This window comes from Pseudorca crassidens, chromosome 2, assembly GCF_039906515.1.
Source record: "Pseudorca crassidens isolate mPseCra1 chromosome 2, mPseCra1.hap1, whole genome shotgun sequence".
NCBI classification, from domain to species: domain Eukaryota; kingdom Metazoa; phylum Chordata; class Mammalia; order Artiodactyla; family Delphinidae; genus Pseudorca; species Pseudorca crassidens.
Window position 1 is genome coordinate 30,280,481 of NC_090297.1, and position 26,933 is coordinate 30,307,413.

Sequence of the window (26,933 nt, forward strand, 5' to 3'; positions counted from 1 at the left end):
TGAGATATGTTTCCGCATTGTGTAAGCCAGTTTGAATCAGGTGTTTGCTATTGGAGCTGAACACATTCTACTTAATTCACACTTTTTTTTTCTTTTTTATTTAAATTTATTTTTTATTGAAGTATGGTTGAATTACAATGTGTTAATTACTGCTGTATGGCAAAGTGATTCAGTTATACATATATATACATTCTTTTTCATATTCTTTTCCATTATGGTTTATCACAGGATATTGAATATAGTTCCCTGTACTATACAGTAGGGCCTTGTTTATTCATTCTATATATATCAGTTTGTTTCTTCTAATCCCAAACTCCCAATCCAACCCTCTCCCACCCCCCTCCCCCTTGACATCCACCAGTTTATTCTCTGTGTCCCTGATTATGTTTCTGTTTCATAGACAGGTTCCTTTGTAACATATTTTAGATTCCACATATAAGTGATATCATATGGTATTTGTCTTTCTCTTTCTGACTTACTTCACTTAGTATGATAATCTCTAGTTGTATCCATGTTGCTGAAAATGGCATTATCTTGTTCTTATTTATAGCTGAGTAGTATTCCATTGTATATATGTAGCACATCTTTTTTTTTTAAATTATTTATTTAATTTTGGCTGTGTTGGGTCTTCGTTTCTGTGCGTGGGCTTTCTCTAGTTGTGGCGAGCAGGGGCCACTCTTCATCGCCGTGTGCAGGCCTCTCACTGTCGCGGCCTCTCTTTTTGCAGAGCACAAGCTCCAGATGCGCAGGCTCAGTAGTTGTGGCACATGGGCCTAGTTGCTCCACGGCATGTGGGATCTTCCCAGACCAGGGCTTGAACTCATGTCCCCTGCATTGGCAGGCAGATTCTCAACCACTGCACCACCAGGGAAGCCCCTGTAGCACATCTTCTTCATGCATTCATCTGTTGATGTACATTTAGGTGGTTTCTATGTCTTGGCTATTGTAAATAGTGCTGCTATGAACATAGGGGTACATGTATCTTCTTTTTTTTAAAAAAATATTTATTTGGTTTGCGCTGGGTCTTAGTTGCAGCAGGAAGGCTCCTTAGTTGCGGCACACAGGCTCCTTAGTTGTGGCCTTCAAACTCTTAGTTGCGGCATGCCTGTGGGATCTAGTTCCCTAGGCAGGGATGGAACCCGGGCCCCCTACATTGGGAGCACAGAGTCATAACCACTGTGCCACCAGGGAAGTCCCAGAGGGTACATGTATCTTCTTGAATTACAGTTTTGTCTGGATATATGCCCAGGAATGGGATTGCTGGATCATATGGTAATTCTATTTTTAGTTTTCTGAGGAAACGCCATACTGTTTTCCACAGTGGCTGCACCAACTTAAATTCCCACTAACAGTGTAGGAGGGTTCCCTTTTCTCCGCACTCTCTTCAGAATCTGGTATTTGTAGACTTTTTAATGACAGCCATTCTGACTGGTGTGAGATGATACCTCATTGTAGTTTTTTTTTTTATTAGGTTATTTTATTTTATTTATCTAAATTTATTTATTTATTTATTTTTGGCTGCATTGGGTCTTTGTTGCTGCACGTGGGCTTTCTCTAGTTGCTGCGAGTGGGGGCTACTCTTCGTTGTGGTGCGTAGGCTTCTCATTGCGGTGGCTTCTCTTGTTGCAGAGCACAGGCTCTAGGTGCACGAGCTCAGTAGTTGTGGCACGCGGGCTTCAGTAGTTGTGGCTCTCGGGCTCTAGAGCACAAGCTCAGTAGTTGTGGCGCATGGGCTTAGTTGCTCCACAGCATGTGGGATTTTCCTGGACCGGGGCACGAACCCTTGCCCCCTGCATCGGCAGGCGGACTCTCAACCACTACGCCACCAGGGAAGCCCCTCTCATTGTAGTTTTGATTTGCATTTCTCTAATATTAATTCACACTTAATGCTGTGAAATAAAATTCATATTTTATGGCAAGACCAGAAAAATTTAAACATAAAAAATTTCACGGGTTTCCCTGGTAGCGCAGTGGTTGAGAGTCCGCCTGCCGATGCAGGGGACAAGGGTTCGTGCCCCGGTCCAGGAAGATCCCACATGCCACAGAGCGGCTGGGCCCGTGAGCCATGGCCGCGGAGCCTGCGCGTCCGGAGCCTGTGCTCCACAACGGGAGAGGCAACAACAGTGAGAGGCTCGCGTACCAAAAAAAAAAAAAAAATTATGTGCCCTTTGGCCTCCTCTCTCCCCACACTGTGCATTGTATAACTGCTTCATGCATCGACCAAATCTTCCCCATCAGCAGAAATACCTGCTCAACTATAAAGAGCAACATTCTCCTAGCATCAATAAGACAACTCCTTAAAGATAACATTGTTATTTTTAAAAATTCTTTTCCACTATGGTTTATTTCAGGATATTGAATATAGTTCCCTGTGCTATACACTAAGACCTGTTGTTTATCTATTTTATATATAGTAGTTTGTACCTGCTAATCCCAAACTCCTAATTTATCTCTCCCTCCCCCTGCTACTCCCTTTGGTAACCATAAGTTTGTTTTCTATGTCTGTGAGTCTGTTTCTGTTTTGTAAATAAGTTCATTTGTATCATATTTTAGATTCCACATATAAGTGATATCATATGGTATTTGTCTTTCTCTGTCTGACTTACTTCACTTAGTAGGATAATCTCTAGGTCCAACCATGTGGCTGCAAATGGCATTTTTCAATCTTTTTTATGGCTGGGTAGTATTCTGTTGTCTATATACACCACATCTTCTTTATCCATTCATCTGTCAATGGACATTTAGGTTGCTTCCATGTCTTGACTATTGTAAATAGTGCTGCTGTGAACATTGGGGTGCACGTGTCTTTTCGAATTAGAGTTTTCTCCAGATATATGCCCAGGAATGGGATTGCAGGATAATATGGTAGTTCTATTTTCAGTTTTTTTAAGGAACCTGCATACTGTTTTCCATAGTGGCTGCACCAATTTACATTCCCACCAACAGTGCTAGTAGGGTTCTCCTCACTTTCTCCAGCATTTGGATAACATTCCTTCTTGCTAAGGGATCACATGGGGCTTTGATCTGGATTATGTAAACTGTCAATAATACGTCATTTAATGTACAGCCCTCTGTCTCAAAAAAACCTATATAACTCTGCCTTGACTTTTAATGGGCGGAACAGCTCTCAGAGCTTTCTGAGATGCTCTTCCCAGGTTATAACCCTCAAATATGGCTCGAATAATATTTTCCATTTCTGTCTTAGATCGACTGGTTAATTTTCCGTCGACACTCCCATGAATTCTCCTGAATGTACTTTCCTGGGCTCCAAACCTACCCACATTTCCCACATTGCTCCTCCTCTTCCTGAGTTTCCGACAATTCATTTACTTAAGAAATGAGAATCTGGCGCCTACCAGTGTGCCAAGCCCTGTTTTAGACACTGCAGATATAGTGGCTGATGAAACAGAATTGTTGTCTTCATGGACCAGAGAAGGAGGCAGACGATAAACAAAACTTTTTCTTAATGAGTCAAATAATGAGTAACGCAGAGTAGGAACTTAATCAGTGTTGAGTGAAAAACTTAACATTGTCTCTAGAATATCACATCAGAGTCTGTTATTCACTCCACAAGCAACCCTGGGCACTGAGTGTCACATCCTGTTTTCCAAGCGCTTGGAATCTAAAAAGGCAAAGGTGACCCAGCGCCGGCTCTCTGGAGCTCAGAGTCCAGAAGGAACTTCGAGCAAGTGTTGAGTGCTAATTTTGTTAGGCCCTGTAAAAACTGCTTCATGGTAGCCATCTTATTTAGTCCTCACTGACTATAGGAGGTTGTCCAAGGACAGAGAGCTTGGGACAACTGGCCCGGAGAGCAGGCAGGCTGGACAGTGACAAGAGCTCTGGCGAGGAGACAGTCCTGATCCTTGGACTTAGGCCCAGTCCATGTGACCTTGGGCAAGTCACGGTCTCCCTCATCCTCCCACTCTAGCCAGTGTCTGTAGTGTCTGACTCCTAGCGGGGAAGGAGGTCGTTGGAGACAGGGACAGCCACAGACACTGCTTTCTTCCCCACCCTGCCCTATGCTCCCACGCCCTCCAGCGCCACCGCCCGGACCTTCTCCTGGGTTGCGGGAGGAGGGCATTCCCTTTCCCCCAGCGGGCTCCTTCGCCGCTGCCCCAGGCTGAAAGGCGACAGACCCTCCGCGAGCCACGCGCCTTGACTTTGGCCCCTGCTTCTTTGGCCCGGGATCTCGTAGCTCTCCCCGTCCACTCCCCCCGCGGCTCGCGACCAGTTGGTCTGCGCCGCCTGCACTCTCTGTGTGCCGGGCCCGCCCGCACTGCGGGGGAGAGGCAGGGAGCCGCCCACGCCGCGCTCGGCGCTCGGAGTCGCCGTCTCCCTGGGACGCGCGCGGGCTGCGCGACGCGCGGGAGCCGGGCGGGCAGCCATGGCGCGGCGCGCCGGGAGGTAGCCGGGCGGGACGCGGAGAGCGCGGGGGCCGCCATGGCCCGGCGGCGGCGCCGCGCCTGCATCGCGCTGTTCTTGGTGCTGCTCTTCGCTTTCGGCACTCTCATGGGCCTGCGCACGCTCAAGGCTCCGGACGGACTCCCGGCGCTGGGCCCCGGCCTGGAGCTGGCGCCCTTTGAGCGACGCCCCGAGGGGGGCCCCGCGCCGGCCGCCCGGGCCCCGGCCGTCCCCGCCGCGCCGCCGCCGCCGCCGCCTCCGCCCCGCACCGCGGGTCCGGGCAGCTCCCCGGGGCCGGCCCCAGCGGAGGCCGAGCCCGCCCCCGGGCAGAGTCTGCGCGTCTACTCGGACCTGCACGCCTTCTACTACTCGTGGTACGGGAGCCCGCGGCGCGAGGGCCACTACATTCACTGGGACCACGTCATGGTGCCGCACTGGGACCCCAAGATCTCGGCCAGCTACCCCCGCGGCCGCCACAGCCCCCCCGAAGACTTGGGCTCCAGCTTCTACCCGGAGCTGGGGCCCTACAGCTCCCGGGACCCCGACGTGCTGCGGGAGCACATGACCCAGCTGAAGGAAGCCGCCATTGGTGAGCTCCCCCTCCCCCGTCGCTGGGCCCCCAGCCTCGCCTTTCTTCGTTCCCACACCCCAACTTCCACTGCTCCTATCACAGGGCCTTTGGTCCCAGTCAGCCTGGCTTCTACCTCTTCTCTTCTAGAACTCTCATCCCATGCTCACCAGGAGACCCCGCCCCCATCTCCTAGTTTTCAGACTCCTCCACCTCTGCCTTCTGACCGCCTACCATTCCAGGGCCCTTTCCTAGAGCAGAGCTGCTGGGAGGGCCAGTGGAAGGCGTTTGCACCAGGGCTGTCCCAGGTAGGGAGAGCGAGGAGAGGAGGGCAGTCTATTGGGCTTCTCGGTTTGGGTTAAGTGAGGCCTGGGTGCCCTGGCCCCGCAGGAGTCTGGGGTTCAGAGCAGTAGTGCCTGGGATGGCCTCTGCTTTCACACTAGGCACAGGGTAGGGCAGCATCCTTTCCTGAGTTTGCTGGTTGCAGAAAGGAAAGTTTGCCCACGTTGTATGATGGACCCTGCTCTATTTGCTGTAAGGGGCCTGGGAGCTTTTCAAGTACTCTGCTTGAAAAGAAGCCCCCCTGTAGGCAGGCTGGGGTGGGGAGGCTGACTTATTTCAGATTTTGTCACTGAATTCTGCTGGATTTTACAGTACATTTCAATTTCTCTGGAAATGGTTACTGTGTGGTGGGAAAATCGAATGCCAGAGACAGTGGTGGGGAGTATTCACAGATAAATAGCACAGAGGCCATCCCTCAAGATTCTACCATCTAGAGGGGCAGACAGTTGAGACAAATGTTATTTCCCACGGGAAGGGCAAAATGACCTCTGCTCAGGGCTCCTCTCCCTGAGGGACCTCAGAGGTGCTCCTCTCCCCCAGAGACAGGACTGTGCCTTCCAGGTGGGTGTGTCATTGTCCACCCGTTTCCCTTTGTTTAACTACTTGCTAATGCAGGCCAGAGGCTGCCGAGGCTCCCGGCTCCTTCCAGGCCTGACACGTTAGGGTTCCTGCAGTCACTGAGCTTCAGCACCGCAGGCGTGGACAGCTCCAGGACTCACAGCTCAGGGATCTGATCTGCAAGAAGAGAACCTGGCAGGAGTCTCCCTCAAGGTTTCATTCAGAAACCATTCCGCAGTTGGAGATGGTTTGTGAGGAAGGAATTCTCTGTTGTCGGGTACTGTGTGTCTCTGAAGTAGCCTCTGTGTTGTGTCTCAGGCGTCCTGGTCCTGTCCTGGTACCCACCTGGCATGGCTGATGATAATGGGGAACCCTCAGATGACCTGGTGCCCGCCATTCTGGACGCTGCCCATCAGTACAACATCCAGGTGAGTCTCCAAGAAGATGTCAAATGCTCTCTGGCCGATTCTGGAGATGTCCCCTCCTCCACCCACAGGGATAGTGCCTCTACCAAAGTTCTTGGCGTTAGCCCAGGTATGCAAATACGTAGCAAGTGTGGTGTTGTGGGTAGGGGTCTAATAAATAATGCCTATGTCACTTTTTTTTTGAATTTTATTTATTTTTTATAGAGCAGGTTCTTCTTAGTTATCTTTTTTTTTTTTTTTTTGGTGGTACGCGGGCCTCTCACTGTTGTGGCCTCTCCCGTCGCGGAGCACAGGCTCCAGACGTGCAGGCTCAGCGGCCATGGCTCACGGGTCCAGCCGCTCCACGGCATGTGGGCATCTTCCCAGACCGGGGCACGAACCCGTGTCCCCTGCATCAGCAGGCGGACTCTCAACCACTGCGCCACCAGGGAAGCCCAGTTATCTATTTGATACATATTAGTGTATATATGTCAATCCCAATCTCCCAATTCATCCCACCACCACCACCCCACCACTTCCCCCCCTTGGTGTCCATACGTTTGTTCTCTACATCTGTGTCTCTATTTCTGCCCTGCAAACCGGTTCATCTGTACCATTTCTCTAGGTGACTATGTCACTCTTATTTTTTGAGTTCTGAAAAAAATTTTTGGGAAAAATATAGGATAAATGGGAGACTAAATTAATATCATGGTGATAGAGGTTAGGTTGGAGACCCTGATCCTGGAGAGAGGGCAGGCAAGGGCCAAATAGGCCCACAGACTGAACTCCAGCCTCAACTCCCTAGTGGGAGGCAGTACTGGGCCTCAAGGAGTAAAGCACAACACGTGCTCTCACCAGGCAGGCTCTCTTTCAAGAGGAAGGATGGAGCTGGCCAGTTACTTTCCCCACGTGTACCAATCAAGTAAGTCACTGCCCTTACCTGTGTGTGGCAAAAGAAGAAAAACGATGAAAACAAGCCCCACTCCTGTTCCTGAGCCCATCACTGGCACATTAAACAGATCATGGCATGCTTTCCTATGGACACGTCTTCCCATAGTTTCAGGCAGCTAGTGCCAACCACTGGGAGCTGGCACATAAGTTGAAACCTATTGGCCAGCCTGCAACAGCCCATCAGAATGATTCCCAGAGGCCCTGCTGTGGGAGGTGGGAAAACTCACCCCTGTTTTTCGGGCCCTGAGGGCAGTGGTTGCTTTTATTTACACTGTGCCCATGACTGCCAGGTCTCTCCTGAACTCAGCCTCTTCTCCAACCCATACTTGAAGCACGAGCCTTATAGGTTGTGGCCTCTGGACAGATACTCACCTGACCAATATCTCCTGTTTGTGGCAGGTGGCCTTCCACATCCAACCCTACAAGGGCCGAGATGACATCACTCTGCATGACAACATCAAGTATATCATTGACACGTAAGCCTGCTCTGGGACCTGGATTTTGGTGGGGATCTAAATGGGGTAGGGCTAGAAGGCTTGGAGGCGCAGGTCAAGAGACAAAAGGGCAGAATGCCCATGTCCCCAGCATCTAAAAAGAGTACTGGGCTTGGAGACAGCAACCTGGGTTTGAATTCTGGTTCTGTGGCCTCCATTCTGTGATCAGAGGCAGTCCTCTTAACCTTTGAGTCTTGTGAGAGTTAATATGAGCTAATATATGTGCAAAGTGGCTTGCAAATGGCTTGCATATATCATTCATTCAAAAACTATTTATTGAGTGCCTTCAGGTGTCGAGGCACTGTCCTAAGTCCCAGTTGTACAGCAGTGGGTAGGGCTACCAAAGTTTACATCCTCGGGCGGGTGTGCAGTGAGCAGACAGTGGTTATAGATGACAAATCAAATGGCGATCTATACTATGAAGAAGTAATAACAGAATAAAGCAGTGTGCCCAAGAAACAACTTTAGAATGGGTGGTCCAGTGAGCTTCTCTGAGGTGACATGTAAGCCAGCACCTAAAGGAAGAGTCAGCTCTGCAGAGATCTGGGGCAGGCAGAAAACTCCAGGCAGGGGGCTGTCAGATCCAAAGGCCGTCTGATGGGACAAGCTTGACGGCAGCCAGTGTAGCCGGAGTGAAGCGATAGATGGGGTAATAGCAGGAATGGCGGTGGGCAGGGTCAGATCAAGTAGGTGGGGCCTTGCTGGTCTCCGGTAAGGAGCAGTCAGATCTGATGTACGCTTTAAAAAGAGACTGGGTTATAGGGAGGTGGAAGTGGGAGCCTGGAGACCAGTTAGGTGGCTGTCGGTACAGTCCAGATAGAAGATGGTGGTGGCTCGGCCTGGGGCAGGGAAGTGAGGCTTAAATAGAGGAATGACAAGGCTCGGGGGAGGGTGGGAGGGAACTGGGTTCTTGCTTAGAGGCATGATGAGTCCAACTGTGGAGTCCAAGTGGATTCAAAATCGTGCTTGGACATCAGGAAGGATCTCACTCATGGCCAGCCCTCCGGCTGTGCTGGCTTCTTTTCTCTTAGGCTGCTGGCTCAGCCTTTTCTTCCTCCTGCTCCTCAGGTATGGCTCCCATGGTGCATTTTACCGCTATAAGAACAGCATGGGTAAGAGCCTCCCACTCTTTTATATCTATGACTCCTACCTGACATCCCCTGAGGCCTGGGCCCACCTCCTGACACCGAACGGGCCCCACTCAATCCGCAACACCCCCTACGATGGGGTCTTCATAGCGCTGCTGGTGGAGGAGGGCCACACCCATGACATCCTGGCCGCCGGATTTGATGGCATGTACACCTACTTTGCCTCCAATGGTTTCTCCTTCGGCTCCTCCCATCAGAACTGGAAAGCTGTGAAGAACTTCTGCGATGCCAACAACCTCATGTTCATTCCCAGCGTGGGGCCTGGCTACATTGACACCAGCATCCGGCCCTGGAACAACCACAGTACGCGGAACAGGGTCAACGGCAAGTACTATGAGACGGCCCTGCAGGCAGCCCTGACCGTGAGGCCCGAGATCGTCTCCATCACCTCCTTCAACGAGTGGCACGAGGGCACCCAGATTGAGAAGGCCATTCCCAAGAAGACACCGACTCGGCTGTATTTGGACTACCTGCCTCATCAGCCCAGCCTGTACCTAGAGCTGACGCGCCGCTGGGCAGAGCACTTCATCAAAGAGAAGGAGCAGTGGCTGATGTGAGGGGCCTGCAGGCAGGGGCGGGAGGTGCTGACGTCCCAGCCTCACTGGAAGATGTCACCACGTGGGGCTCGGCACTCGCTCCCAAGTCAGCGGCTGAGTGCTTCTGAGGCAGGTGGGTGCCAGAGTGCCCTGCAGGGACAGGAAACTAGGTGGTGTTCCAGAGAGGGAACCCCAGGGGCTGGCCGGTGGCTGGGCTTAGCCCAAGGCAGCTCCACATCCTCAGTGAGAACACTTTAAGACAATCCCGTCTAACTTGGAGCTCAGCTGGTTGGTGTTCTGGAGTCGCCAAGTCACTGGTCTTAGAAGGGTGTCAGGGCTCTGGGCTAGCATGCACCCTGCTCTCTGCCAACCTGCGTCCTCTCCAGGCCTCCTTCCCACGTCATCTGTCTTCCCCAAGTTAGGGAACCACATTTAAGACTTTCTAAAAGGGAACATTCTCAGTTTAAGCTCTTCCCAGTAGATTCCCGAACCCAATTATCAGGAAATAATCCTGAGCACTCACACATTCATTCAACACATACTCCGCGAGCACCTTACCGCGTGCCAGGTGCTGGGGGGAAACTCGACCAGGGATGGCTCCTGTCTTCCGAAGCTTACAGGAGCCAGCTTTCCTCATTTGGTGTGGCCTTGTAGCTAGTGCCTAAGCACAGCTACAAGTTTTTCCTTTTTGCTGTTTTGCCCAGTGCTGGGAGTTCAGTTCTTTTTCCTCGAAGAAAATACCTCTGCGCTCCAGAGCCTCCGTTTTCCTAGGTAAACATTTAGCTCCAGGGGGAGGACTAGGACACCCCCCTCCCTTTAGCTGCCTGAACTGAATGAGGCCCACTCACCAGAGCCATTTTCAGTGCGACTGTGATTTGTATTAAAAATGACGTGTTGTTCCTATTCTCAAATCAGCTTTCCTTTTGATCCCTTCAGGACCACGAACTCTTAACTCCTCAGATTCTGTGACAAATTGACATGGGATGGGCTGGCTACAGTGTTAGCACAACGAAGAGTCGAGTTTGCTTAAGAAATTAGTTTCAACAAGATTTCTAGAGGGAATATTTAACAATCCAGTGCTTATTTACAAATAAACGAATATGCTAATTGCAGGGACCCTCAAAGCAAGCCCTGGGACACCCTCTTGGAAAAATTCTTAGGATCTACTTGAAAATATGTGCATTGGAAACGACCGTATTGAGAAGTTTATGGGCTCAGACTGAATCCTAGTTCTGAGAACTGGGGTGTGAGGGGAGAGGGGAGGAAGTGAGCCCTACTGGTCACAAGGACTCCCAGCTCCAGTTAGGTTAACAGGTACTAAATCCCACCAACGGATGTGGCAGGCCTGGTCCCCTTGCTGTGACTCAGTTGGGGAAACCAAGGCAGGCAGGGACAGGTGAAAAGGGCTAGATGATGACCTGGAATAAATTACAAGGGAGTGACACTGAGGCTTCAGTTCACATATGCATATTTTTAAAAATAGTAAAAGTATGGCCAGAAGCGGGGGCGGGGGGGCAGGGGCAGTAATTCTCACACACTGCTGATGGCAGTGCAACTTGATTCAGTTCTTTTGAAGGCTAACCTCTATCAAGAGCCAAGATAATGGCCACACACTTGGACCCAGTAATCCTACCCCAAGGAAATAATTCAAAAGAAGGAAAATAAAACATTCACAAAGATGTTTAACAGCATTTTTTCTATTAAAGAAAAAACAAAGTTCAAATGCCCAATAGTAAGTATGTTTTTAACACTTGTATACACATGAATAAAGATAAAGGCTGCTGAGTAGACACTGCATTTAAATAAAGGTGTTGTAGGTATAATTCATTATAATTTATATTACGAATAAATAAGAAAAAAGTGGCTGGACAGGACAGTAGAGATTTATTTTCCAATATTCCTTAATTTGGACCCCACCCCCAACCCCTGTGCCAGCTGAGCTTACTTCCCACCATTAGACCAAAATGGTGACTCTCCGCCAGGCAATTACAGCAAAGAACCAGCCCCCTGGTTCAGAGGAAGCAGTGTTTGGTCGATGGCTCTACAGTTTTTATTTTTGTCCTAAACTGGTTCCAGCTTCAGAAGCATAAAACTCATGCACTTGGTCACTTGAGACTTTTGAAAAGCACCAACCAATGTGTTAGTTGATTTGGACCTTAAGTGCCACTACCCACCAGAGAAGCTCTCACTAGATTCCAAATCTGTTCTTTATTTTTCAAAGATCGAAAAAACTTATCAGAACAAGGCCATCCTCGGAATACTCTTAAAACCTCTATTCAGCTTTTGGCTCATATATGAAATTATAAATAAATATAACCTCCCCAACCAGGTGTGAGGCTTAACCAGCAGCTTCTGAGGCCTGGTCCGTAGTGTTCAGAAAGAAACTTTGCCTTAAAAGGTCAGACTAGTAACACTGTAGCCCCAGCGGCCTCTGCCAATGAGGCCTTGCCAGCCACCAGCAGTCGGACACATAGTGTCCAGCACCAGTCCTTGCGCCCTCCCTCCTCCGGAGTTTCACAAGCAGGATCCACGTAAGGGGAGCAGCCCATACTTCTGGAGGATGGCCGAAGTACTTTCTAGGGCACTGGGGAGGAAATGGAGGACAGTTAGGGTTTGACTTCTCAAAGCCCCGAGCCCACCAGATTCTGGAGATCAGGGACCTCTAAACTCTTCGATCATACTATGCTCTGTTCATCAAACCCTTGATGAATCCTTTTGAATCCTGAAAAAGCCAGCAAACACTAGCAAACTGAGTTCCACTCCACCCACCACATCTCCAAACCTGCCCGCTCCCCTCAGGGCAAGACAGGAGTGACAACCTTTTTTTGTTTGCATCTCCCAACCTCCCTCAAATCCTATCCCTGTGCCACAGCAGAGACTCACCAACCCGGACGAATGATGCCAAACTCTCCAGGCACAGACAAGTCAACCACAGTTGAGCCTAGTCGACACTCAGGGCTCTGGTCGTCCCCAATTGGTCCCCCATCAATGACCAAGGACAAGCGAGGCCAGAGGTCCTGAAATTCCTGAGAAGAGGGAGAGGAAGAGCATGGACACCACCTCTGGCATCTGCAATGATGTCATACCGCACACAGGGCACCTAAGACAGAGATCACACAGCTCTAAAACAGCAGGCATCTTCCTCTAAGCAGGGTAAGGAACCTCATTTAAACTCTGGATCAGGGCAGGAGAAATGGGGGGGACTCTGCAACTGCACGCCATTGGCACTCAATCCTTGGGCTATGGAAAGGAGTTCCCCTTCAGAACTGTGGACTGAATTCTTAACTGAGCCAGAGCACCACTCTCCACCCTCACGCCGCATGAAGGCACTGCAGTGGCAGTTAGGCCTGGGAATTTGGGATGGGGGATCATAAATACCAGTTACTGTGCTGGATAGGTAAGCTGCTTGCCGAAAAGGTAAGAATCCCCATCACCAATGCCTAGGATATAGCCACCAGGATCAAGTAAAGCCTCAGAATAAGAAGGGGTGCTGGGCTCTCACTCTCCAAAGCCCCTGAACCCACTCTCTATGTCTGGGCATGGAAACACTTTACTATGAAAGTAAAATCACTTTGCTATGTTCTGCATTTAAGACCAGTAGGAGAAAAGAAATATGCTCAGTCAAACTTCTTTGCGTCCTCATTCATTCTAAGCTACTCCGCCAAGACAGGATTAGGACGATCCTTGCTGTCTTTTTTTTTTTTGGCCACACTGCGCGGCTTCCAGGATCTTAGTTCCCCGACTAGGGACTGAACCTGGGCCCTCGGCAATGAAAGCGCGGAATCCTAACCACTGGATGGCCAGGGAATTCCCATGGGTGATCCCTTCTTTGACCTGGCTTGTGACAGAGGTAAGAGAACAGGACCAGGAGTCCCTGGGATAAGTGATTTAACTTTTCAGAGTCTTAACTTTCTTTACAGCAAGTTGTGAAGACTTATCACCCAACTGTATTCTCCAACGACTACTATCCCGACAGAATGAGAAAAATATGTACTTACGATGTCTCTTACTGTTAAAAAGACAGTAGGAAAACAACACCAATTCTCCCCCTCGCGTTTCAAACTTTAAAATAAACCTTTTCCGAGATCATTCTGTATTCCCCCACCCCGGCCACCTAGGCAGACTTCCCACCATCAGACCAAAAGGGCAGCTCCCCTGCCAGGCAATTCCAGTGAACCATCAGCCCCTCTGGTTCAGAGGAAACTGTGGCCTGGTGACATTTCCAGGGGGAGGACTGGGTAACTCACCTCAACATTCAGAGAGCTGGTCTGGGAGCTGAGGTTGGCGCTGGTGAGAGCAAGCGGTCCCCCAAACACCTGGGCCAAGTCCTGCATGAAGGCGTGGTCAGGAATCCGGATGCCTACAAGCTATGAGGCGAAGAGAAAGGGGATCCTCAGAAAGGTTGAAGGGGTGGGAGATGGCTCTGGCCTGGATCCTAGCGAAAGCCAAACGGCGGAAGTCTGGGGACACAAGAGAAAATCTTACTCACAGGAGTGAAGGGGTTCAGGTCCTTGTTGAGCTCCTCCGAGCGTTCCATCACCAGGGTCACTGGTCCTGGCAGCAGGTCGTTCAGGAGCCCCTCAGGTACTCTCACACGGCAGTACCTGGGAAACAGAGGGGACGCAAATCCAACCAAATGAAAAGCACTGCTGGTCCTATTCCAGACTCTAGGCAGATCTAGGAAAGGTGACCCGAGGGTCTACAATGGGATCCGCCTGTCTTCCCTGTTCACCCCCAAGAGCTTGAGCAGAAAGCAGGGCTCCAGAGGACCGCCCCAGGCTTGGACCAGCAGGCTACAACAGCTGCACCGCTTTCACGCTCCACGTTTTACTTTCTTCAAAGCACTCCCTACTAACTTAAGCTACCGTGCTCCCCCTCTTTTTTCTTAAACCGTGGGCGTCCCCCCCCCCCGCCCATTATCACAAAAACGCCAGAAGAATAGGGACCCCGCCTGCCTCGTTCATCGCTGCGCCCCCGATCTCGTTCAAGGCCTGGCAGACGCTAAGCGCTCCATACACGTTTCCAGTTCCGGATTCCCGGGTGAGCCTGGACAAGCCCCTCCCGCTCTCCGCGCCTCAGTCTCCCAAGCCTGTCACCGGAAACCCCTCCCGCGGTGCCGCCCCCAACAGGGCCGGGTCGGGGCGTCCTCACCTGTAGACGTCGGCCACGCGGCCCAGGCACACGGCCAGCGGCTTGGTCTCGCTGCGGCCCTTGACGCGGTACACGACGCCCAGTGCCTCCGAGCAGCTCGCCGAGCAGGCCAGGCCGTACAGCGTATCGGTGGGGACGGCCACCACGGCGCCGGCGCGCAGCTCGGCCACGGCGGCCCGCAGCGCCTCGGTCCAGCCGGCGCGCTCCGGGTTTGCGGCCCGCACGGCCCCGCTCCCCGGGAGCCGGAACAGCCGGGCCCCCGGCGCCGCCGGAGCGGGGCTCGGCGGACGGAGAAGGCGCCCGCTCCGGGCGGAGCCCCCCGGCCCCTCGCTCAACCCTATGCTGGCAGCCACCGCGGCCCTCAGCCCCGTGCACGGACGCGCCGGAGACATCCGCCCAGGCCTGCTTCCGGGAGGAAGTGACGCACCCAGTCATCTTCCGGTCTGGGAGGCTCCACCCCACCACCGTGCTGGGCAACTTAAAGGGACCGCGACCCCCAGGAGGATTGAAGGAGACCGGTGGGGACGGGGCGGGGCGCAGCTTTGCGGAGCCTTAGCGCAGGGCTGGGGAGGGGGGGCGGCCGAAAGGGGGGCGGTGGTCGGGCCGCGCAGGCGGAGATGGAATGGGGCCCGGGCTCAGACTGGTCACGGGGGTGAGAGGGGGCCCGTTGGGGCGGGGGGAAAGGGGCTCTGACCCCGCGCAAGCGCCGGCCCTGACCGTCTGTCTCGCTCTCTCCCGGGCAGGGAGGCTGCCGGCGTGGACCGTGGAAAGGCGGGGCTGGGGCTCGGCGGGAGGCCACCCCCGCAGCCGCCCCGGGATGAGCGCGCCCAGCAGCTGCTGGATGCGGTGGAGCAGCGGCAGCGGCAGCTCCTGGACACCATCGCCGCCTGCGAGGAGATGCTGCGGCAGCTGGGCCGCCGGCGCCCGGAGCCGGCTGGTGGCGGGGTCAGTGCCCACCCCGGGCTGGGCCTGGGAGGTGGGGACTGACCACTGGCCGCACTTGCTAAGTTCTGGCTTCCCCTGGAGGGTGGAAGAGTGTCCCCACCGCTTTATCCCCCACTGCCTTTCAGTTGGGCGAGAGGCTTTGAAAAAGTTAAGTGCTATCCAGATGCCAAGTGGCCATCTCTTGCCGGGCCTAATCCAAGGCCTTTCCTCCCAGCCTCACTTTTTTTTTCTTTCTTCTGTTCCAATCAGAACGTCTCAGCCAAACCTGGAGCACCCTCCCAGACAGCTGTCTCCGCCAGAGGTGGCTTTCCAAAGGATGCCGGCGATGGAGCTACGGAGCCCTGACCATCCCCGAGCCGGGCGCCCTGACTTCTCTCCCTCCCCAGGGCTGGTAGCTGGACTGTGAACAACTCCCTTTCAATAAAGGGGCCAGTCTTCACTGGCAGTGGCTGGTACTTGGCTCTCAGCCGGGGTGGCAGCTCTGCTAGCAGCTGGGTTCACTCCCACTTCATCCTGGCTGAAGGCAGTGCTGAGCTCTGAAATGTAGCCAACGAATACCCAGTCTGATTACCCAGATTTGGGCAGACCAGCAGTGCTCGCCAGAGTGGTTTGGCCTGCTTTGGGGGATCCAGGTCGTGTTACATGTCCATTTCATGCTTTGGGGGCTCCTAGCCCCACAAAACACTTTTAGCAGAGCCTTGATTAAAAGGAAACCTGCAGACTCTCCTGGTGACCGACCTTTCCTTTCTGTCCCCTCTCTAAAACTCTGACGGCTGGGGAGGGGGTGAAGTGGTTGAAAATTGTCAACCATGGGTAGGGTTGGGAAGAAATGCCACAGATACTACCAGATTTAAATAAGCATTTAATTAGGATTTCATTAGTATTTAATATTGCTTTTTCAATTCCAAAAAGTTAAATTTTCACTTCTTAGCAGATATTTTAAAGTACAATATTAAGTTTATACAAAATGAGCAATTAAGCAAACACCATTGTTTCACATTCTTCAAAAATACAAATTCATATTTATTCTTTTTTGGGTTTGGAGGTTTCTTCCTTTGGAAGTACTGAACCTGTAACGTTTTCATATCGCTCAGTGGAAGTCTGTTGTTCCCATGTTTCACACTTAAATAAATTTGATAGGCTTTTACATAATCCAAATAAAACTATTTGGGATTTAACCAAGACCTCTGGCCAATGACTAGTGTGTGTCAAAAAAAAGAAGGCTCTCGTGGGTCTTGCTTCTCCTGGCCAGAAGATCTGAGCCAGAGAGTCAGCAAAAACCTGTTTCCAGCCACCTTCCCCAAACAGGGACTAGGAGTTTACGGGGAAAGAGAACAGCTACCTTGAACTCTGACCCCCCACCCACACCCACACATTCTCCAAAACACAACAAAGGATGTAGACTGTTGAGTCAAAGAGCGCCCTGGGGAGGCCTGAGGACACGGGGGAAAAGGGCAAGAGAGGCCTCTCTGACTTGGCACCAGTATAAGGATAATAAGAATATTGCAGAAAACACCCCTGGGTTTTGGTGAAAAAAAAAGGTTTTATGAAAAATTTCCCAGTAAGAAAAAGTAGAACCTGCGTTGAGCTGAGAAAGTGACACGACATCATCACCCGATTTGGGGCCCAGCAGGCACACCACCAAAAGGGCAGTGTGTGGTTTTAAACTTTGCTTCCAGTAAAAAAGCTTGTACTATGTACACATAGACATAAAGATCCAGTTTAATTTGCATTTCTCAGTGCAGACTGAGAAGCCCTCTCTTGAACAGGAGTAACAATGAGAAATGCCCAAATAGTGATCATCAGCTTCCCCAAAGGGTGTGAGAAGAGACAGGGGACCCTTTCTCTAGCCTCGCCCCCAACGTATGCCAGAGGAAACGGGCTAAACTGACTACCAATCAGAAATATGCATGATTCAGTTTTGTTGCCTCTCCCCTCCCCAATATTTAGGAATGGTCAATTTCAGATCTATGTCACAGCAGAACAGATCTATGTCACAGCAGAACACAGCAGATCTATGTCTCAGCTCCATTTGCATATTGGATCTATGGAAATCTTTCTGCTTTGGCTGAAGTATATTTTAAAACTCAGTTCTTTAGTAGCCTGAGAATTGAAGATAAAATGGGTGGGGGAGAGGGGAGTGAGGGGAAAGGAAGAAAGTTGATAAAGCAGATTATTAACAGCTTTGTTTACTGGATTCAATGAGGGCTGGAGGCTTTTGCTTAAAGAGCCAACAGGGGCGGTAGGGGGAGCAGTATGGAAATGGCTCATGTTGTCCGCCCCCCACCGCCCCACCCACGACTGCCACAGCCATCCCCAAACATATTTCTGATTGGTGGTATAGGAAAATTGTAAACTCATTAGCAATACTGTTGCAGTTCCACAAATCAATGGTTTCGGTGACTCTGGAGAAGTCTTTAGGATTAAGGACAATGAACGTGATTACAAATATAAAAGTCTAGAAGGTGCCAGGTGTCTACCTAGGAACAACCAGTTTCTTCCTTTCAGGCATCACTTTGTAATGGTGAAGAAGGGGGAAAAGATGGCAAGGGACCAAGAAGAAGTGATGAAAAAGGGCCTCAACAGCAGAAAACAGGACCCGCAGCAGTTCTTCAGAGAGCCTGAGGGGGCGCCCTTGGGCACACAGGGAAGGCTTGCATAGATTGAGCAGTTGCTGAGAATGCATAATAGTGTTTCCCTATGGACAGCCTCATGGCACAGGGCTGATGGAGTGGAAAAACGCAGCCAGGCCAGGGCCACATGGGACAACAACCATCAAGCTACACATATTGCACCAAGGTAAGTGCTTTTCTTTTCACACCTCAATTTAACTTTTTTTCTGAGCAAAAAATAAAACTTGGTGGAAAGTATATATGTGTGTGTGTGTGTGTGTATACACACACACACGAAAGAAATTGCAGCAATTGGGTTAAAGATAAAATAACGTAAAGTGCTTTTTTATTATTTCTTTAATATACCAATATGAGGTTCTGCAAACTTGTCCCTTTGGACACATTCAGCACATTATACAAAGTCTCTCAGGAAAACCCACCCACCCGTTATCCCTATCAGCCCGCTGCCTTGACCCTGAAAGTAAACTCTCCAATCTACTGACTCTCCCAGAGGTGGTGAAGAGAAGTCCCTTGCTTCTGCCCAGAGAAGCCTTCACACCTTAAGGCCCCTCCTGGACTTTGTACCATGATCTCCTTCTGCGAGGGCGGAGGGGTAGGGGTGGAATTCAATGAATGACACCAATTCCTGTCATCAAACTAGTGATACCCCCACGAGGTTGGCCAAACTGCCAGGAAAGGCAGGGCCACTTTCCCTCAATGCCTCACCCACCTGCCTGGGAAGGACCAAATTCACTAAGGCAGTTTGGCGGTGCCAGCCAAAGTTTCCTGCCACCTGCCAGGCCCGTGAACTCCACGATTCCCTAGGCTGACTAGCATTCTGTAAAGGGGCAGTATAACTGGAGATGCTAGTGGGAGCTGGAAGTCTCAGTCTACAGGGTGAAAATGATTAAGGTTACCATGGGAAGAAAAAAGGCGTGATTTCACCTGAAGTCTGCACACCTTCCCTAGCCTCACCCTAGGTTCATTCGTGGGTTTGCAAACCACTCTCCATGAAGGCTCTTTGTGGCTCCACTTTAGCCAGCGCCCTCTCTTCTTCAAGATCCTTGACACTAGGGGCCAGGCTGATGGAAGGGACAGGGGCGGGGAAGAGTGCTGGAAGAAGAAGGAAAGGAGAGACCGCCTATCCTGTGGAGTAAACGTACTCTTCACAACCACTCACTAGCATTTTAAGCACATTCTTGATGTTTTCAAAAGCTGATTGGATCTGATGGTCCCCCTTGTAATCTCTAGTACCCTCAAAAGGCAGATACTTCAACTAGGAAAATCTGTCAGCCCAAACCCAGTTTCTTCATCACCCCTGATCTTTGGAGCAGAAAAGCCACTGACCTGGGTGGACCCCCAACACAAGCACAGCCCGGGCTGGCCGGAGGGAAGCAATATTTCAACCATGGCACTTCCGACGGCCTTCCCTAGGCTCCTGCTTTCCACCTCAGCTCCCAGGGAACCGAATCTCAAGTGAGCCTAGGACGGGCATGTGGGGAGGTCATTTGGGACCCACATGCTGCTCTCTATCTCGGAAGGTGTGGAGAAAACAGCCAGGGTCCTACCGCAAACCTTCCTATGGGTGCAAGGCCCGGAGACGGTCAAGAACAACCCATGCTCAGCAGCTGGCTTTCCAGGAAGATGAACCACTGCGGTAATAGAAGGTTCCTCCTGCCTTATCAACTTCTGCTGAGGCCAGTGGCCGCCAGAACCCACCAGCCTTTTGGACAGGAGAGTGCAGAGGGTCAAAAAAAACCCCGATTCTCGTGACTAGACTCCTGCAATGAGAAACCACCAGCTGCTTGTAGGTAAGCCCATTTCTCCTCATGGCAGTAACATTTACCACCACTGCCCTCTTCTCCAAATCTGTCCCTGAACATCCTGTTAAAGGCAGGGCCTCTGGCTCCCAGGTAGATGATCTGCTCTGGATACTGTCTTGGCTGGCCCTGAGTAATGGCGCAGAGAACAGGAGAGTGACATATCTCTCCACCTTAGGGACTGGGAAAGGAAGGCAAGTTACGGCTGCTTTCTGCCCGACATCGTTGACTCAGAAGGGCAGCCCTGTTTGTGGCACCCTGCCCCTCGCTCAAGGCAGGGAAGGGGCCCTTGGGAGGCAGAGGCCCAGTCTGGACATTGGGCCATGCCTAGTTTCTGAGCTCAGTGAGTGGGGGGAGCACTCATGACTACACTGACATAGGCAGTTAAGAGAAACTTTCCATTTTAGTGTGGATTGTATTTTATGTTTTATTTTAAGAGGCAATGACTGACTCAGAGCCAAAGGCAGAGAGATGGATATAATTCTATACACAAATCAAAAAAAATTTTTTTCCTATAATACAACTTAATGAAACATTCCAAATGAGATAACTTATTGCAACATTTCAGGCTTTTTGGTGGAAGGGGAATTTTTTTGTTTTACCCTGAGTAGAAGATCATCGCTTTGTGTTTTTTTTTTTCTTTTTTGTTTTTTGTTTAGAAATCATATGACTAAGCTGAGCAAGTCACATCCTTCTTTGCACTGTACTAGGCTGTATGCAAAATCCAGAGGGGTGAGAGGCGGAGATGGGAGGGGCAACCAAGGCCTGGCTGGAACCCGGAACCAGGACACCCGGCCTGCCGATGACACGCCGCCTGAACAGAACTCCTGTAAAGCTGCACCTTCTCCTGATCGGCAAAATGCAGCTCTTCTGCTCTGAGGAAGAAGATACCCTTCAAGGAAGGCAGACCACCAGCCAGCGACTGGCCATAAACCACATGTCCACTCTAGGACAAAGCAGGGATGTTCCCCGAGAAAAATTCACTGTGATCTGCAAGCCCTGGCAACCAACGGAGAAAGAGAGAACCCGAAGGCAAAGACTGTGATCACATCACTAGAGCCTGTTCTGCACATGTGTCATGGACAGAGAGCAGTCAACAACTTGCCTGGGGTCCCTGCGGAAGCGGACCGTCCCCGCGGCCTCGGGCCAGGCTTTCAGCTGCCCCTTTGGGCTGCAGGATGACACCTGCCATAGTCACCCTGAGCTCCACCAACACCAAGCGCAGACAATGAAACCATCTCACGTGATCCCTGTCCAGCTCACGGCTGTCTGACCTGCCTTTGCCACTTCCCTCTCTGATGGAGTGAGGGTCTGGCCTTCCAAGCAAGCTTCAGCCTCAGACTCAAAAGACACAGGAGCAGCAACACCCGACACACTGAACGCTACTGCCCGGACTACAAAGACCCCAGTGCAAGTGATGGGCAGCATCAGATTGATGGAAACCACACCCTTTCATTTAGAATTTTTATGCATACGAGTAACCTTAATTTCCAAGTTCACATGACAATAAGCGAAAGTGACATACAGTGCAGCCAAACAGTTCATTTATAACTTAGCTTTTTTTTTTTGTTTTGTTCCGTTTTTGTTTGTTTTTCTCCAAAGATCAGTTCCTTAAAAATGGATGCTCCTGGGATATGAATAAAGAAAATATGTCTGAAAGGTGAGGATTTCAAACAGTAGATTTCTTCTTCCTTCAAACTGCTGACCCCACGATGGTAGGCATCGCACCTTCTGCCTCCTGCTCGGCCTCTGTTCCCGGAGGTGAGCACATCCGGCTGGGCCTTTCACTTGGAGAAGCTGCTGGTCAGGCCCATCTCCTCCTCCTCCTGCAGTAGTGCTTCAATGGGAATCAGATTAGACGGCGTGTCCAGGTTCTGGAGGGACAGAAACTCTGACATATCCATGGCACGTAACGTTTCTGTCTGAGGGTCTGAAGGAGTCACTGCTTGTCTGCTTTGCTCACAGGAAGAGGAGGCGGCGGAGGACGACAGGGGGATCGGGGGCGGGGAAAAAGTCTGCGGTGGTAGCTTCAGGCTGGGCTCATCAGGAGGCTGGGTGCTCAGCGCTGGAGCGGGAGGGGAAGGACAGCCCTTCCTCCTGCCGGCCGCCCGCTCCTTGGCGGAGTCCCGGCATGCACACTGACACTGACAGGCCTCCTCTTGTTTGATGATGATCACAGGGACGCTGAGGCCAATCTGCTGTACTGCGCTCCCTGCGAGAGGGCGAGAAAGACTGCTCTTCAAGTAGCCGCAGGGCAAGGGCAAGAGGGACAGGAGGGTGTAGGACTAGCTCAGCACCACGGAGGCGGGAACGATGGAAAGGGTGGATGCCGTGCCATGCTCCAGGGTTGGTTCTGCTTTAAACTGGACCACGTTCCTCCTCAAGTAAGAAGGCTCTGACACTCCCCATCCCCTCCAAGACAGAAAAGCCACACACCATCTAGCTGCACCCTGTATTTCCAGCTTCATTTCTGGCCCCTCTCGCAGGCACCCTCCATGCCAGCCACGGTGGATGCCTCCCTTTTCCTGCACGTTCTTCATAGCTCTGGGCTCAGGGGCTCTTCTTTCTACCTAAACTCTTCTGGAGAACTTACTCTTACTTCTGAGCACCCAGCTCACTGCCCTCCTCTCCTAGCGTCTCCAGGCAGTGTTTGCAGCAGGCTTATACCTCAGGGATGGCCCAAGGGCAGCTGCCTGTGCAGAGCTGTTCCACACTGTACCAGGCCATTTAGTCCCGCCTGCCCCGGAGGCTCTGACCTCCTTTGGGACATCCCGCGCTCACCTTTGCAGCCCCGTCTCAGACACACAGCCAGCCTTGTGTGCACACACATTCCTTCTCTTTTGCATACGTGTGTTGTGCAGATGCACACTCTGAATTCACACAGGCTTTGTGTGTCTCAAAAGAGCTAGAGACCAAGGGGCTAAGAGAATAGAATAGGAGGGAGTCAGGAGGCCCAAGAACTAGTGCTTTGGCTTTGCCACAAACTCACTTATGAATTTGGGGGACTCATTTAATCTTTCAGGGCCTGAGTTTCTTAATCTATAAAACAAAGAGTTTGAGAGAAAGGACCCTTCAGCCCTATAAGAGTCTCTGACCCAGATGCTGTTTCTTCATTACTGTAATTAGAAGAGTCCAGTGAATTAACAGCTGCTCTCTTTAGCATTAACAGTGATGTAGACTTTTTTCTGGCTACATTAAAGCCTATATCTGTTTTTTTTATTATTTTATTTTTTTGGCCGTGCAGTGTGGATTGCAGGATCTTAGATCCCCGACCAGCGATCGATCCCAGGCCCCCTGCAGTGGAAGCACAGAGTCCTAACCACTGGACCACCAGGGAATTCCCTAAAGGCTATATCTGAAAGGGAAAGAACCGTTACTAGTTAAAGAATGTTAAATGTGGTATTTATGCTGTAAGTCCAGTAACTTTCAATAGTTGTAAGAATATTAAATACTCTAATAATACAAATGTGATCAATTTAATTTAAAAAATGTTTGAATCCCGGGCAAAGCAACAATTAACTAACTGTGCCTCAAGGGGCCCAGAGAGCTGCCTTCCTTTTAAAGCTAACACAGAATCTCATACCTGTGCTACTGGCTACTGGTACTGCCGTGGTAAAGTACACCTTCTCAACTTTAGATGCTTGCTGCTGGAAAAAAAAAAAAAAAATCACATTTATGGCTACTCAGATATGGCAGATCTCCAAGGGCCTAAAGTCTCCCCAGTTGTAATGGTCATCCAAGAGGACAGAAACCCCTCCGTGTTCAGGGATTTTTGTACTGAGCGATGTTTTTGTTTGTGCTCTGACATGAGGTCACCGCACTGTTTGACATTCAGTGCTGAAAATGTAGCCGGCTTTGTCCTCTCCCTACTCCTTGGCTGTTTCCCAGCTGCCTAATCCAGTAGGTTCTGTGCACCCAAAGGCTCCTCCAAGGTTGCTTTTCTCACGTGGATGGTCTTCTCAGACGGAGCCCCAGCTTCCCCTCTAAGCCCTCCACTCCCTGCCAACCCCCAATACTTCCATGAGACTGGAAAGTTCTTTTTTCCCCTCAAGGACTAAGCTGCATGCTAAGAACAGGCTAAGACTCCCTCTCACAGGCAGAAGACCTCCTGTGAAGGCCCTGGGCAGTGTGCTGTAAGCTGCATGGGGCACGTGCTCAAGGGTAGGCCCTGGACTCAGTCACACATGGATTCAAGTCCAAGCTCGGCCACTTAGTTGTTGAGGTCAGGCAAGTAATTTAACCTCTTAGAGTCGCAGTTTCCTCATCTGTAAAAACAGGGACGCCAACCAAAGACTCTCCCAAAGGCCCCCAAAAGGATGAAATGAGATGATGTGTGTGGAGCCTGGGGCACACTGTGAGCATTCAGCAAACACTAGCTATTTATATGATTACCAAGTAGGACTATCGGGTCATGCCCAGAAATCACCCCTCACTTTATTACACTTCCGATTCAACTGGCTATAGGGTTTCTGCTTTCTTCAAGTCTTATATTAAAAAGGGCTTTATCTTTCATCCTTTTAAGGAAAAAAAAGTGCCTCTAAGATGAGTCTAGGAGGAACGTGAAAGCTTCTGGCTAAGTTATAGGAGAGGACACTATAAAATAATGATGGAGAAATGAGACCCATACTTAAATACATGAAAATGAATTGGGTGGAAAAGGAATGAGCTGTTCCATGCAGTTCCCCAGGGCAGATCCAGGAAAAGAAGATTAAAAACTACATGGAGGCATGTGGTTGCCAGAGGGGAGGAGGGAAATAGGTGAAGGAGAGTAAGAAGTGCAATAATCCAGTTGCAAAATAAATGAGTCATGGGTAGGACATGTACAGTGCAGGGAATACAGTCAATAAGTATGTAAATCTTAGGATGGTGACATATCGTAACTAGACTTAACATGGTGATCATTTTGAAATGTACAGAAATATCACTATGTCGTGTAGCAGGAACTAACAGAGGTAGGTCAATCACACTTCAAAACTAACAAACAAATTCATTGAAAAAGAGATCAGATATGTGGTTAGCAGAGGCAGGGGTAGGGTGGGGAGAGGGGGAATTGGATGAGGGCAGTCGAAAGATCCAAATTTCCAGTTATAAGATAAAGAAGTACTAGGGATGTAATGAGCAATGTGATAAACATGATTAACACTGCTGTAGGTTAATATGAAAGTTGCTAGAAGAGTAAATCCTAAAAGTTCTCATCACACGCACACATTTTTTTCTATTTCTTTAATTCTGTGTCTGTATGAGATGATGGATGCTCACAAAACTTGTGTCATTGTGCTGTACACCTTAAACTTATACACTGCTGTGTGTCAATTATATCTCAATAAAACTGGAAGAAAAAAGAAAAAAATACCACTATCATAAATGAGAAAGTACGATCACTTTCTGTACATAGCCATCAGCAAATATATGAACAATAAAAATAATGAAAATAGTTTTCTTTCTTTTGTTTTTTTTTTGGCCTCGCCGCACAGCATGCGGGATCTTAGCTCCCCGACCAGGGACTGAACCCGTGCCCCCTGCAGCGGAAGCATGGAGTCTTCACCACTGGACCGCCGGGGAAGTCCCTGAAAATAATTTTGAATAATGAAAACAACAGTACCAACCAGAAAACCCAACTACATGGAGGCAGATTGATTGGGTCATAATGCTGAAAAGATCCTTCCAGTGACTCTGGCCACCTGAGACTGGAACTAGGCTGCCTCCAGAGGTGGTTGGCACCCACCCCATTTATGGAATTTGAGTACTCACTATTTAGCTCTAACCTACCTTTCCAGTTTGTTTGATTGCATCATACATCCACCCGGACTTTCTCCCACTTAGTATATCCTTTTATCCATCTAAATCCTACTCATACTTCAAGGCTCACCTGACCTCTATGCCCAACTAACAAGCCTTTAGTCTCTAAACCCCTCATCTGGCAGCACGATGTAGCAGTCAAGAGCATGGGCTCTGGGATTGGTCTGTCTGTGCTTTGCCACTTGTAAGCTGTGTGACCTTGGACTAGTCAATTAACTTCTCTGGGCCTCAGCTCTGCACTGATAAAATCATTATCTACCTCCTAGGCCTGTTGTGATTAAATCATTAAAAAGTACTTAGCATGGTGAGTGACATCTAGAGATACAGACATATAGAGACAATAAAAAGATCAGTGGCTGCTTAGGGAGAGGGGGAGAGGGAGATGGGATGAAGAAGTGAAGCAGAGGAGATTTTTAGGGTGGTGAAGCTATTCTGGATACTGTAATGGTAGATATATGACATCAGGCCTTTGTCAAAACCCACAGAACCATACTATACCAAGAGTGAACCCTAAGGTAAACTATGAACTTTAGTTAATAGTAATGCATCGATATTAATTCACCAATTATAACAAATGTACCACACTGATGCAAGGCGGGGGCAGGGAGCAGGAAGTGTATGGAAATTCTCTGTTCTACCTGTTCAATAAAACCTAAAAAAACCATAATCTAAAAATAAGGTACCTAAGGTAATGACTGGCACATGTTAGACCCTCAATTTTAAAAAGTGCTTAGTTAGCACAGTAAGCCTATACACATTAGTAAGGGCTCAATAAATTACAGCTATTGTTATTTTTTATTACCATTATTTTTATTTGACACTTTACCTACTGGTAGTGTTAACTTTCTTTTAGGCATTTTAGCCTTTTTAACTAGAATATAGGTTTTTATGAAAAAGAGATCATGGTTTTTTCACTTTTCCATATCCCCAAGAGTATCCTGCGTGGTATCTGATAAATAGCAGGCCCTCAAGATATATTCAATTGAACGACCAAGTCATTTCCTTAGCCATCAAGACCAACACTTTGGGAGAAAATGGCACTACGGTTTGCTCTGGGAGCACAGATCACTTCTCTGACTTGGCTACTGCTGTCTGCTTCCATCTGATGGGGTCACATCAGTCCCTCATCCCAGTCTGGACTCTGCCTTGGATAAAAACCCGCTTTCCTGAAATGTTCTCAGGCTCTCCTATCCTAGCTGACAGG

General features: G+C 50.0%; 4 protein-coding genes across 12 annotated transcripts in view; 2 read left to right on the forward strand and 2 right to left on the reverse strand.

Annotated features, from left to right (window-relative positions):
• The first annotated feature begins 4,327 nt into the window (after positions 1–4,327).
• On the forward strand, positions 4,328–10,305 carry MANEAL (mannosidase endo-alpha like). 3 transcript variants are annotated; one of them, XM_067725549.1, is made up of 5 exons: positions 4,328–4,990; positions 6,188–6,297; positions 7,624–7,700; positions 8,787–8,830; positions 9,064–9,281. In XM_067725549.1, exons 1-5 carry the CDS (start codon positions 4,441–4,443, stop codon positions 9,138–9,140), a joined length of 858 nt encoding a protein of 285 aa, XP_067581650.1. In that variant the 5' UTR covers positions 4,328–4,440; the 3' UTR covers positions 9,141–9,281. The 3 variants fall into 3 exon arrangements, with proteins under 3 accessions (XP_067581650.1, XP_067581651.1, XP_067581649.1); XM_067725550.1 differs by lacking the exon at positions 8,787–8,830 and having other exon boundaries at positions 4,329–4,990; positions 9,064–9,215; XM_067725548.1 differs by having other exon boundaries at positions 4,355–4,990; positions 8,787–10,305.
• On the reverse strand, positions 7,976–14,977 carry YRDC (yrdC N6-threonylcarbamoyltransferase domain containing). 4 transcript variants are annotated; one of them, XR_010940730.1, is made up of 6 exons: positions 14,554–14,977; positions 13,892–14,006; positions 13,650–13,769; positions 12,286–12,428; positions 9,025–9,155; positions 7,976–8,134 (listed from the first exon to the last, which is right to left on the reverse strand). XR_010940730.1 is itself a non-coding variant. In XM_067725552.1 (5 exons), exons 1-5 carry the CDS (start codon positions 14,943–14,945, stop codon positions 9,110–9,112), a joined length of 816 nt encoding a protein of 271 aa, XP_067581653.1. In that variant the 5' UTR covers positions 14,946–14,977; the 3' UTR covers positions 7,976–9,109. The 4 variants fall into 4 exon arrangements, 2 of the variants coding, with proteins under 2 accessions (XP_067581653.1, XP_067581652.1); XR_010940729.1 differs by having other exon boundaries at positions 7,976–8,813; XM_067725552.1 differs by having other exon boundaries at positions 7,976–9,155.
• Positions 14,978–15,079: 102 nt separating this feature from the next.
• C2H1orf122 (chromosome 2 C1orf122 homolog) lies at positions 15,080–16,224 on the forward strand. Its single transcript, XM_067725553.1, has 3 exons — positions 15,080–15,205; positions 15,297–15,498; positions 15,748–16,224. Exons 1-3 carry the CDS (start codon positions 15,171–15,173, stop codon positions 15,841–15,843), a joined length of 333 nt encoding a protein of 110 aa, XP_067581654.1. The 5' UTR covers positions 15,080–15,170; the 3' UTR covers positions 15,844–16,224.
• A 116-nt stretch (positions 16,225–16,340) lies between these two features.
• MTF1 (metal regulatory transcription factor 1) overlaps positions 16,341–26,933 on the reverse strand; it is a 43,192-nt gene continuing 32,599 nt past the window's right edge. For 3 of the 4 annotated variants that reach the window (XM_067725547.1, XM_067725544.1, XM_067725545.1), the window contains 2 exons: positions 23,514–23,577; positions 16,341–22,142 (listed from right to left, as the gene is read on the reverse strand). In XM_067725547.1, coding sequence (XP_067581648.1) covers positions 21,715–22,142; positions 23,514–23,577 — 492 coding nt within the window. In that variant the 3' untranslated portion in view covers positions 16,341–21,714. The remainder of the gene's footprint in view (positions 22,143–23,513; positions 23,578–26,933) is intronic. The other variant, XM_067725546.1, reaches the window with a different exon arrangement.